Raw genomic sequence first — 13627 nt, forward strand, 5'->3', positions numbered from 1 at the left:
ATTCTTTGATGTTGTACAATGATACTATCTGCAAACTAATAGATGCTTAGCCTTGATTTGTCCAATACATATACAATCGAACCAGATATTGAGTTGCCTTCAGTTAAATACTTGTAAGATATGAAAAAAATGGGTAAAAACACAACACAGTAACTTACTTTTTTAATGTCAGTCTTTGAAATTAGGCCCCAGCCCTTTCCGGCAGTCTTAACGACCTGTGATTCAGGATACTGACGTTTGGTAAAACATTGGTTTTGGCATCGCACACCAGCAGGACACACAGCTGGATGACATTCATACATTAACATTCTGTTAAGGCACTCCGAATCCAAGCCACAAGGATGATCATCTGTAGGCTTACAGTTGCATCTCGAGATTTCTGAAATATCAGCTGTATAAATCTGTGCTTTTCCATAAGGTTTATTGACCTTTTCAAAAAACATAGAAATTGCTTAAAAACTCCAAATCTAAACAAAATCGGGCAATTAATATGCTAAAATTTATGCTTTATTCCTGAGGCTTTTATATAGTTTGCAAATTAACAAAAATCATTTCTGGAAGTTATGAAGGCACTTTGGTCTGTGTGCCTGGCAAGAGGTATGATTTAAATTTTTTGGAGGCCGGATGAAGAAAGCTTTTTTGTATAAGCATGGTTAATTAAAATGGCAGAATAAGCTAAATGATAGATCACCATGTCCACTTTGGTTTTATGTACAGTAACTAGCTTGAAAAGCTGCAATGCTTCACGAATGAGTAATAGTTGGACATAGAATTGATAAAAATTAAATTCAAATGCATTTCATATTTTGGGTTAAACAGAGTTAGAAATGGAACATTGCAAGTTGTATCAATATTAAAATGTCACAAATTGAACTGCTTCCTATTCAACATTTCCTGATGACTTGACAGAACATACAGGCAGTCCCTGGTTTGTGAACAAATGTTGTTCTTGAGTTCGTTCGCAAGTCAATCTGTACACAAGTTGCAACATAATGCAGGATAATATAAAGTAGCCATTCATAAGTACAGGAAATGATTGTAGATTGGATCTTTTAAATCACACCCCAAATGGGTGTGTATTGTTAAAAACAAGCATTTGAAGGTTCAACAATTGTAAATTAGGGTATCCCTGTGTATATAGAGATTAGCAGCAAATGAGGAGGGGATAATATAACAGAGAAATATACAAAATAGGAAAAGGAGTAGGCCATTTAATGTCATCATTGCTGATCATCCAACTCAGTACTCTTTTTAGTTTCTCTCTGATCCTGTTAGCCCAGAGAACGAGATCTGAAATAGGCACAGAGCACGAAAACAGACCCTTTGGTACAACTAGTCCACGCCGACCACGTTCCCAAACTAAACTAGTCCCACCTGCTTGTGCATGACCCATATCCTTCCAAACCTTTCCTAATCATGAACTTTTGTCTTTTAAGTGTTGTAACTGTACCCGCATCCATTACTTTCTCTGGCAGCTCTGACACACAAACCACCATCTGCGTAAAAACATTGCCCCTTATGTCCTTTTACAGGAGACCCTCGATTATCCGAACGAGATGGGCGGGCATTATTTCGTTTGGATAATCGATTAATCGATTAAATGCCTGTCCTCTGGGGTTCGGAGTTTTTAAAGTCTGCTCCCCATTCAGGAGACTGCAGCAGCACACTGGGTGAGACAGCGCTCCCCCCCCATCCCTAAACCCTCATACACCGTCCCCATCACCTCCCCCCGCTCCGCAACCCCATCCAACACTGCCCCATCACCTTCCCCCAACCCCGTACACACCTGCCCCCTCTCCGGGGCAGCCGGACTGTACACCAACAACAAGACTGCTGCTGCCACCTTTGTGGGGTAAGTCTCCAAATAACGCGCACACACACACACAGCCACAGACACAATCTTTTTACTGCAACGTTTTCACAGTTTCCACCTTTGGCCTGTACAGGACAATGTTGGAGAGATTATGTGGGGGGGGTTTAGGGTACACCCCTGTGTAAAATTCCAGGGAAAGTGTGGGGAGAGAGAGGGCAGGCAGTGAGTCATTTGGAGATGGTGGCTGTTTAGTCACTGTAAACAAAAGATGCGATCACTATTGGAAACACACCTTTGATGTAATGTTTCTATCGGGACCTCGAGATCTCCTTCGGATAATCTGATTTTTGGATAATTGGTATTCGGATAATTGAGGTTCCTTTGTAAATCTTTCTTTTAAACCTTTTTGAGTGAAGAAAACTTTCCTCATTTCAGTTCCATGTGACTCTCTGAAACTACAACAATTATTCTACTTCCCAGCTGTGGAGACATAAGCCCTCAGCATCTACTAGTGTTCTACCCTGAGAATCCCTGTGCTTGTTGACAAAAACCTCTGCCAGGTAAACTGTATGCATCACCTTTGTGAATCTTTTCCTACCTTTGCCAGTGCCTCTATATCTTTTTATGACAATAAAGCCTAGTATACTGTGTGAAATTCATAAAATATAGTCTTCCCACGATTCAGTACTGGTTTAACTTAACTTAGCTGCCTGTTAAGGAAACCCAAGAGAAGCTCGACAGTGTGGAAGGAGGCCATTCAGCCAACTGAGCCCATACCGACTCTTTTGACGTTAAAGTGAAAATAAAGTTTGTCCAATCTCTCCTTGCAGCTAATATCCTCCAACCCAGGCAATGTCCTGGTAAATAGTTTCTGCACCCTCTCCAATGCCTCCACATCCTTCTGATAGTATGGCAACCAGAACTGTACACAATATTCTAAACGTGCCCTAATTAAAGTTCAAAACAGTTGTAACATGACTTGACAATTTTTGTACGCTATGCTCTGACTCAAGATAAAGATGCTGAATACATTCTTGACAATCTTCTCCACATCTTTACAACTTTCAGGAACAGTGTGCCTAGATGCTTCTGTATGTTGATGCTACCAAAGATACTGTTATGTACTGTACAGTTTCCAAAAGGCATCTTTTGCATTTCTCCCAATTCAACTTCATCTGCCATTCTCTGCACAAGTCTCCTGCCTATCGATACCCTGCTGTACCCTCTGGCAATCCTCCTCACTATCCACAACTCCCCCAATCTATGTGTTGTTTGCAAACTATGAATCAGGCCCACTACATTCTCCTCCAAATTATTTTTATATATGTTACAAACAACAGCACTGGATCCCTGTGGAACGCCACTGGTCACAGATCTCCAGTCAGAAAACACCTCTTCCAAATGCTACTCTGTCTTCTAGGACCAAGCCAGTTCTGTACCCATTATAGTGCTCATCATATGACTTTTACCTTCTGGATCTGCCTGCCATGAAAGACCTTGCCAATGACCACACTAATATTGATGAAGACATCTGCCATCACCCTGCTGTCAATCATCTTTGTCACTTCTTCAAAAAAAACTCCATCAGGTTTGTAAGATACGACCTTCCTCACACAATACCATACTGCCTATTACCAACACGTCCATATTTTGACAAATGCGAGGAAATTATATCCCTGAGAATCTTCTCCAGTAATTTGCCTACCGCTTACATAAGAATCACAGGCCTGTAATTTCCTGGATTATTTCTGTTGCACTTCTCAAAGAAACAATGTTGGTTATTCTTCAGTTCTCTGGGACATCTCCTGTGACTAAAGAGAATAAACAGATTTCATACAAGGCCCCAGGAATTTCCTCACCTGCCTCCCTCAGCATCTGGGATAGATCCAATCAGGTTGTGGAGCCTTGACTACTTTAATACTGTTTAAAACCACCAATACCATCTCCTTTTTTATATCCATGTACTTTAAAGTATCAAAGACTTCTCCATAGACCCCTGAGTATGCACAGATGGGTTCCTGATTTAGAATACGACCCAAGAACCACATGAATGAATATTCTCGATTTCACTGTTTCCTCTGACTTCAAAAGAAATTTCTAGATCTCTTTCAATGCTTAAACTATTGAATGATTCTCTGCATCACTAACAAATCCTGGCCTTACGACCATCAACTGCTCTTTAGCTCTACAGTTCAAAACTGGCCAATACTTGTAAAATTGCAGCCATATCTGAAGAAGCATTTTCAGCACTTCTAGTGCAATCTTGAGAAGATAACGCTGATCATAAAGAAGGTGCCCATTGCCTCCTTTGTGCCTAAAACCTCCAACAAGTGTCCAAGTTTCAAATTTAAGTTTTGTTAAAATTACTAGTACTTAGTAAACTTTCCTCTGTCAATTTTTCCAAATATACACAATTAGTCCATATATCTCCCATGTTGCTGACTACCAAAACTATGTAGACTCACAAAGATCTTAAAACTTTGGACCTCTCTGCTTCCTGAGACTTTCCTTCTCTTTACAATTCTCTAACACTTCTGATTTATCTCTTCTCATTTTCCCAAACAATGGAGTGTTTGGCATTATTGCTTTCCCTTTAAATGACTGAAATATGTTTGTGTTGATAAACTCATTACGTGGAATTATACCAGAATACAAACATTCTAGAAGAAGGCAGAGACCGAAAATACTGAAACAGGTTCTTGCTCACACCTACCTTTATGTGTTTATATGGTGGAGGCTTTCTCCCATTACGCTCATTTTCCTGAGCTTCTCTAGTCTCCCGCTGAGCCTTAAGATCCTGAAAGCGTTCTGCTGCCTCATCTAAAGCTGAAATTATAACCATAAACAGAGAAGAATTTTTTTAATGCTGTTGAATTCTCAGAAGATGCAATTGGAAAATGAAAATCTGCATTGGACAAATAATAGATTTATATTAAAATTGCAAATAGACAATTGTTAGATTAGGTGCCCCTTTTCATTTGCAACCTTGGATTGTGAAAAATCGCATTACTCTTTCAAACTGATTCGAATCACTGGGCTCACCAGGTACATTTAACTTTAAATAAGCAGCATATAAAGTCTTTTTCATAGCTGCTCGTAAACTAAGCTGTCGTGAAAACCGCTTGGTAGTATTGCACTGGCTTTTAGAACTCAGAATATTTCTACTCATCGGTATACAGAGCTTTTGCCTATTTTTTGATGATAGCTTTTAGTTAAGACAGATATATTAGTGCTGGTGGTCAAACAATCCCATGGTGAATTAACATGAAAAAGTCGTCCACTGACACATGATGGAAAGATTGTGAAAGAAGTCAGAGTTTCTTCGAAGCAAGACGTTACAGCATCCCACCCTTTACATTAACCCGAGAATGACTATTGATGGTATCTAACCAGAGTACTTTTAGCATCTTCTATTTTTAATCCAGTCTCTACTGTGTCAGTTTCTATATTTCGCAAAAAAACCCTCTGACAAATGCTTGAACAAAATGCAGATATTTCAATCATCAAAGATATTTGTTTGGATGATCACAGCAATAATCCAGATCCAGTAAGAACAAGCACAACTGAGCAAATTCTCCAGGATAAGATTTCCCAATTTAAATCACCACAGTTATTTGTGTAATGAGAGGAACCCTGCTTTAATGCAGTATTAATCAAGCTTTTTCAATAAAGTTTAATATCTTCGGTTTGAAGGACCTTGTGACATCTCAATGGGCTGACGCACTGGAAATTAATTCCAGCTATTCCTGGAATCGTCTCACAAGTTGAAGACTTTATCAGAGTAGCCAAAAGTTGCCTAATTTAACTGTTTAGACCCAGATGAACAGAAAGCATGGACCAGGCTGGAAATGTCCTGGAATTAATTCATAGAGTCATAGAGATGTACAGCATGGAAACAGACCCTTCGGTCCAATCCGTCCATGCCAACCAGATATCCCAACCCAATCTAGTCCCACCTGCCAGCACCCGGCCAATATCCCTCCAAACCCTTCCTATTCATATACCCATCCAAATGCCTCTTAAATGTTGCAATTGTAGGAGCCTCCACCACATCCTCTGGCAGCTCATTCCATACACATACCACCCTCTGCGTGAAAAACTTGCCCCTTAGGTCTCTTTAATATCTTTCCCCTCACCCTAAACCTATGCCCTCTAATTCTGGACTCCCCGACCCCAGGGAAAAGACTTTGTCTATTTATCCTATCCACGTCCCTCATAATTTTGTAAACCTCTATAAGGTCACCCCTCAGCCTCCAACACTCCAGGAAAACAGTCCCAGCCTGTTCAGCCTCTCCCTGTAGCTCAGATCCTCCAACCCTGGCAACATCCTTGTAAATCTTTTCTGAACCCTTTCAAGTTTCACAACATCTTTCCGATAGGAAGGAAACCAGAATTGCACACAATATTCCAACAGTGCCCTTACCAATGTCCTGTACAGCCGCAACATGACTTCCCAACTCCTGTATTCATACTCTGACCAATAAAGGAAAGCATACCAAACACCTTCTTCACTAACCTACCTACCTGCCACTCCACTTTCAAGGAGCTATGAACCTGCACTCCAAAGTGTCTTTGTTCAGCAACACTCCCTAGGACCTTACTATTAAGTGTATAAGTCCTGCTAAGATTTGCAGCATCTCGCATTTATCTGAATTAAACTCCATCTGCCACTTCTCAGCCCATTGGCCCATCTGGTCCAGATCCTGTTGTAATCTGAGGTAACCCTCTTCGCTGTCCACTACACCTCCAATTTTGGTGTCATCTGCAAACTTACTAACTGTACCTCTTATGCTCGCATCCAAATCATTTATGTAAATGACAAAAAGTAGAGGGCCCAGCACCGATCCTTGTGGCACTCCACTGGTCACAGGCCTCCAGTCTGAAAAACCCTCCACCACCACCCTCTGTCTTCTTTCTTTGAGCCAGTTCTGTATCCAAATGGCTAGTTCTCCCTGTATTCCATGAGATCTTACCTTGCTAATCAGTCTCCCATGGGGAACCTTGTCGAATGCCTTATTGAAGTCCATATAGATCACATCTACTGCTCTGCCCTCATCAATCTTCTTTCTTACTTCTTCGAAAAACTCAACCAAGTTTGTGAGACACGATTTCCCACGCACAAAGCCATGTTGACTATCCCTAATCAGTCCTTGCCTTTCCAAATACATGTACATTATGTCCCTCAGGATTCCCTCCAACAACTTGCCCACCGAGGTCAGGCTCACTGGTCCTCAGTTCCCTGGCTTGTCCTTACCACCTTTCGTAAGTAGTGGCACCACGTTAGCCAACCTCCAGTCTTCTGGCACCTCACCTGCGACTATCGATGATACAAATATCACAGCAAGAGGCCCAGCAATCACTTCTCTAGCTTCCCACAGAGTTCTGGGATACACCTGATCAGGTCCTGGGGATTTATCCACCTTTAACCGTTTCAAGACATCCAGCACTTCCTCCTCTGTGATCTGGACATTTTGCAAGATGTCACCATCTATTTCCCTACAGTCTATATCTTCCATACCCTTTGCCACAGTAAATACTGATGCAAAATATTCATTTAGTATCTCCCCCATTTTCTGTGGCTCCACACAAAGGCCGCCTTGCTGATCTTAAAGGGGCCCTATTCTCTCCCTAGTTACCCTTTTGTCCTTAATATATTTGTAAAAACCCTTTGGATTCTCCTTAATTCTATTTGCCAAAGCTATCTCATGTCCTCATTTTGCCCTCCTGATTTCCCTCTTAAGTATACTCCTACTGCCTTTATACTCTTCTAAGGATTCACTCAATCTATCCTGTCTATACCTGACATATGCTTCCTTATTTTTCTTAACCAAACCCTCAATTTCTTTAGTCATCCAGCATTCCCTATACCTACCAGCCTTCTCTTTCACCCTGACAGGAATAGACTTTCTCTGGATTCTTGTTATCTCATTTCTGAAGGCTTCCCATTTTCCAGCTTTCCTTTACCTGCAAACATCTGCCTCCAATCAGCTTTCGAAAGTTCTTGCCTAATACCGTCAAAATTGGCCTTTCTCCAATTTAAAACTTCAACTTTTAGATCTGGTCTATCCTTTTCCATCACTATTTTAAAATGAATAGAATTATGGTTGCTGGCCCCAAAGTACTCCCCCACTGACACCTCAGTCACCTGTCCTGCCTTGTTTCCCAAGAGGAGGTCAAGTTTTGCACCTTCTCTAGTAGGTACATCCACATACTGAATCAGGAAATTGTCTTATACACATTTAACAAATTCCTCTCCATCTAAACCTTTAACACTATGGCATTCCCAGTCGATGTTTGGCAAGTTAAAATCCCCTCCCATCATCACCCTATTATTCTTACAGATAGCTGAGATCTCCTTACAAGTTTGTTTCTCAATTTCCCTCTGACTACTGGGAGGTCTATAATACAATCCCAAAAAGGTGATCATCCCTTTCTTATTTCTCAGTTCTACCCAAATAACTTCCCTGGATGTATTTCTGGGAATATCCTCCCTCAGCACAGTTGTAATGCTATCCCTTATCAAAATTATTAAGGAAGTAATACTGGCACATCTGAAAAATCATAAACTAATCAGCAGAATCAGCATAATTTCATAACACGGAGACTGTGCCTGTCTGACTTGAGTTTTTTGAGGAAACGTCCACCACAGTGGATAGAGGGGAACCAGTAGATGTACTGTATTTGGGCTTCCAGAAGGCGTTAAATAAGGCACCTCACAAAAGGATAAGTCATAAGGTAAGAGTCTATTGTGACTGGAGGGAGTATATTGGCATAATTTGCCTAATAGGCAGCAAACAGAAGTGGAGATGAGGGGTTGCACAGGGATCAGTGCTAGACCATACACATTAATGACTTGGAGGAAAGAAATGAACATGTCAAATTTACAAATGAGACAAAAATAAGTAGAAAGGCAGGTTGTGAGAGGGATACAAACAGTTTTACAGAGGCATATTTTGACAGTTTAAGCAACTGGCACAATGGTTGGCAAATGGAGCGAAATGTGGGAAAATGTGAACTTGTTAATTTTGGAAGGGAGACCAGAAGAAGTTTTGACCCATCTCTATGCTTTATCCTGAGATGTTATCCCCTGGATTTAGACTCATCAGTCAGGGGAAACATCTTATTGACATCAGATTGGTTCTGTAAGAACCTTCTAAGCTTTATCAAGGTCGCCTCATTCTTCAAAACTCTGGACAATACAGAACCAATCTCCTCAACTTCTCTTTGTTAAACAAACCAGCCTCCCGGGGATCAATCTGGTCAATCTCAATTTCATTCCTTCTGTAGCAAGAATATCCCTCACTAAAATTGTTTGCAATATTTCAACTGAGGTCTCAGCAAGGCTCTATATATTTTCAGCAAGGCATTTGTACCCTTTTGCACAAATTTGCTTGCAACGAAGGTTCATGTATCATTTACCTTCGTAACTGCTGGCTGTACCAGCATGCTGTTTTTTAGTGACCAAAGAGAAAGGGCAACCAGGACTCTTTGGGCGCCTGAACTTCCCAACCTCTTGAAGAAATTTTCAACCTTCTCTTTTCTACGTAAGTGAATAACTTCACGCTTACTCACTTTTCCATCTTCATACACTGGCTGGTTCACCATAAGACTGTTCGGTCTAGGAGCAAAATTAGGCTATTCAGTCCACTGAGTCAGCTCCCCCATTCAATCATAGCGGATATGTTTCTTAACTCTATTCTCCTGCTTTCTCAGTCTCATCCTTGATTGCCTTACTAATCAAGAACCTATCTCTGTCTTGAATACATTCACCGACATGGCCTCCACAGCCTTCTGTGGCAATGTGTTGCACAAATTCACCACCCTGTAGCTGAAGAAATTCCTCCTCATTTCAGATCTAAAGGATTGTTTCTTTGCTTTGAGGCTGTGCAGTTGGGTCCTACTTTCTCCTACTAGTGGAAACATCTTCTCCACATCCACTCTACTCAAGTCTTCAAGATCTCATGCATTTTTCTTGTAACCTGCATTCCTGTGCAATTTAGGTTCATCAGTAAATTTGGAAATATGCCCTTCCCATATATAGTCTCCAAATCCAAACCATTTATACAGATTCTGAGTAGATGTGAACACGGATTCTTGCAATATGCAATGGAGGGGAGGCAAAGACCTTGTTGCATTTTAACCAGACTAGAAATTCAGATGCCCAGGTAATATTCTGGGCACCTGGGTTCAGATCACACCATGCCAGATAGTGGAATTTCATAATATTTCATAGAATCCCTACAGTGTGGAAACAGGCTCTTAGGCCTAACAAGTCCACATCAACCCTCTGAAGAGTAACCCATCCAGAATTTGAAAAGCATAAAAATTTGGATTTTAAATTAAATTTAATAATAACCATGAAAACCAGCGTCAATTGTTACAAAGACCCATCTGGTTCACCTCTAATGTCCTTGACCATCCTTATCCGGTCTGACCTATATATAAATCCAGACCCATAGCAAGGTGGTTAACTCTCAAATGCCGACTGAAATGGCTCTGTTAGCCATTCAGTTGTATCTACTGCTCGAAAGGAAAAAGGGAATAAAACCACATGGACCACCAGGCATCAACTCAGATATAGGAAAGGATTCTAACTTATCCCAGTTCTCAAGTCTGCCTCTTCCTCATATCTAAACAATGGGGTTATGTCTGATACTTAATAATCTGCAGAATTCACACAAGAGAGGTGACTTTCCATAATCGATAGAATTCTGAATTTTGAACAATAACCATCAATGCATTCACTATCTCTCATATCTACTCAACATTCTGGTTAACTCTTCGGGTTGAGAGAATTTATTAAACTTCAATCCAGTTAACGTTTCAAGTACAACCTCTTTACTAATGCTGATTTATTTTAGTTCTTCAATTTCACAAGTCCCTTGGTTGCCTAGTGTTTTGCAGACTTTTTTTTTCCTGTATCTTCTTTTGCGAAGATAGTTGACCAGTAACTGATTAGTTTCTCTGCCATTTCCTTTTCTCCATGACAGTCCTCACCTGATAATAGGCACATATCAGTCCCAGTTTGTTTTGCCACATGCCGAAAGAAGCTTTTATAGTCCACTTTGATGTTTCTTGCTTCATTATATTTATTACTTCTCTTAAGTTATTGATCCTATTTTAGAGGTTTCTAAAAATTGCTCCCAATCCTCAGGTGGAACACCTTCTGGCAACCTTAAAGCCCCTTCCTTTGATCTAATGCAATATTTAACTTCTTTTGATAACCATGGCTGATTTATTTCTCTTTAGGATTTTGAATCTCAGAATACATTAGCTGGACAATTTTTTTCCATTATTAGTCACTGCCTGTCCACCAAAAAATCTTTTTGTGTACTTTCTGAATCCACCAGTGTCAACTTGCCCCTCATACTTCCGTAATTTCTTTCCTTTAGTTTTAAAACCCTAGTTTCACAAATGAACTACACAGTGATCAAACTTATTGTGAGATTCTATCACTAGTTCCCAAAGAGTTTTTTTTTAACAGCCTTTTCTCATGACATAACATTAAATCATCAACAGCCAAAATTCCTAGTTGCCTGCTCAAATTACTGCTCCAGAAATCCATCTCATATACTCTAGGAATTCAAATGCCACAATACAAACATTTAATTTTTACAGTAGTACCTTTTCTAAAAGCTTTGCTGAGGCTTTTAATTTTATTGTCCTTGCTTCCCTTATCACCTTCCATATAGGGAAACACTCGTGCCTGATGGGTCCAAAAGTAGTCATTTGATCCAAAGAAATGAACTGGAAATTCGCCAATCTCATGCTTCATATTTTGAATATTTGTCGGAATGTTTCTTGGGTGACAAATCTCTGCTGGCCACCACCTGTGTTTGAACAAAAATAAAACGAGGTTATAGCAACAAGTAATTTCAGCGTCATGAAAAATGTAAGGTAATCTGAAAATCAATCCTTAACTACATTGTTGTTAAGACAAACAAAACAAAAATGCACATTAACACACACAGCAAGAAAATAAACTGGGAAAGGGCACGAATTAAAACAGAAAATCATCATAAAGTAGCAACTGAAATTAAATTTACAACGTTCAGCTGGAAATATTCAGCAGATTTGGTCAGACTATGGAATGACAAGAGTTTAACATTTTAGGTCCATGACCTCTGGTCAGAACTGTCAAATTTGTCTTTACCTGATAATTAAATACACCTGGGTAGAAAACTTACAAAAGGAATGACAAAGGAATCACTGGGCCTTAGATTATCAGAGAATAGCCTAGGACAGGTATCATTTATTTCTCCTTACTCTGAACAAATGAAGGAAGGGCACATGAATGGGAAAGAAACCATTTCAGACATCACTGTAAAACAGCGAAAGAAAATACTTGAGAACTGAAATAAAATGGCACTCTTTTGTATGAGAATATTTTAGGAAGTGTATCAAAGTAAACCTTTAGTACTTATAAAGCAGATCATAAAAAGGAACATAAATGAAAGTTCAAACATTAAAAGGACAGAACAAAGCTGCAAAATAAATTAGAAAGACTAAAAAGGTATGATACACAAAATCAGAAATAAGCTGTAATGAGCTGGAGGCAAGCTAACACCAATGAGACAAAGAATACTATTTAAGCTCTTCCAACTCAGTTTTCACATGGGAGTTGGTTACCGGCATTATAAAACTAACAAAGAACACTTAATGGAGACGATCAAAGAATATAGGCATCAAAGAAGCAAAACAATTAAAAATAGAAAAATCACAAAGATCAGATGACTTATTTTTGAGACACTCAAGAAAAACTATCGAACAGCCAATGCTTCAATTACCAATTCTATAGTTAGTATAAAGTAACCTTTCTGAAGAAGCATCTGAATGCAATGATCAACAAAAAGCTGCAAGTGCCATTTTCAGAAATGGTTTGCTGGGATATTTCAAAGCATACAACTACAATTAATGACTTTCATGTTCGACCAAATATATGATAAGTCTGTTAATGCCACTAAGACTGGTAGGAATTGCGAAGGTGGCATAAATTGTCTATAAAGGGACATAGATAAGGTGGGCAAAATTCAGCAGAGTAAAATGTGGGGAAATGTGAACTTTTCTGCTTTGGTACAAATAATTAAAAACAACAACATACTATTGAAATAGGGAGAGATTATAGAACTCAGTAAGAGGGGGGAATCTGGGTGTCCAACGTGACAAATTACAGATTCGCAGGTACAGCAAACAATTAAGGAAGCAAATTGAATTTATGGCAAGACAAACAGAACTTGAATGCAGGAATATTTTACTACAGAGTTATAAAGGTTAATGATGAGACCACATCTGGAGTGCTGGTAGGAGGGACTATCTTATGAAGAAAGGCCAAGTCAGTTAGATCTATGCCAAATGGAGCTTATGAGAAATACAGGTGAAACATTAAAGCACACAGTGAACCTGAATGCAAAAAGGATGTCTCTCTTGAGAGAAGAGTGTACACCTAGGCAACACAATTTAAAACAGGGAATAGGAGAACTGCTTTCATTTGGATGATCATGAGTCTATGGAACAATCTTCCCCAGAGAATGGAGGAGGCAGGGTCATTGAATATCTTCAAAGGCAGACTGAGATATTTTTGGTTAACCAGGGAGTCAGAGTCTCGAGGTTAAGTCGCAAAGTGGAGATGAAACCAGAATAACGGAATAGGCTGGAAGGTTAAAATAGTCAATTTCAGCTCCTTTCTCATAAGTTCATGTGGCAGGTTCGTCGATAGATTCACTCTCTTCAGCTAGAAAGATTACAGGCCAGGGGTCAGTTGAGACAATAGGAGGCTTGGTACACAGTGTAAAGTACTTTAGGAAGAGAGATGAC

General features: G+C 39.7%; 1 protein-coding gene across 7 annotated transcripts in view; it reads right to left on the reverse strand.

Annotated features, from left to right (window-relative positions):
* LOC140480423 (histone-lysine N-methyltransferase NSD2-like) overlaps positions 1 to 13627 on the reverse strand; it is a 154789-nt gene that overhangs the window by 22686 nt on the left and 118476 nt on the right. For all 7 annotated transcript variants that reach the window (XM_072575286.1, XM_072575275.1, XM_072575317.1 and 4 more), the window contains exons 16-18: positions 11438 to 11643; positions 4527 to 4639; positions 159 to 428 (exon numbers count right to left, since the gene is read on the reverse strand). In XM_072575286.1, coding sequence (XP_072431387.1) covers positions 159 to 428; positions 4527 to 4639; positions 11438 to 11643 — 589 coding nt within the window. The remainder of the gene's footprint in view (positions 1 to 158; positions 429 to 4526; positions 4640 to 11437; positions 11644 to 13627) is intronic.

Source organism: Chiloscyllium punctatum, chromosome 1, assembly GCF_047496795.1.
Source record: "Chiloscyllium punctatum isolate Juve2018m chromosome 1, sChiPun1.3, whole genome shotgun sequence".
NCBI classification, from domain to species: Eukaryota; Metazoa; Chordata; class Chondrichthyes; order Orectolobiformes; family Hemiscylliidae; genus Chiloscyllium; species Chiloscyllium punctatum.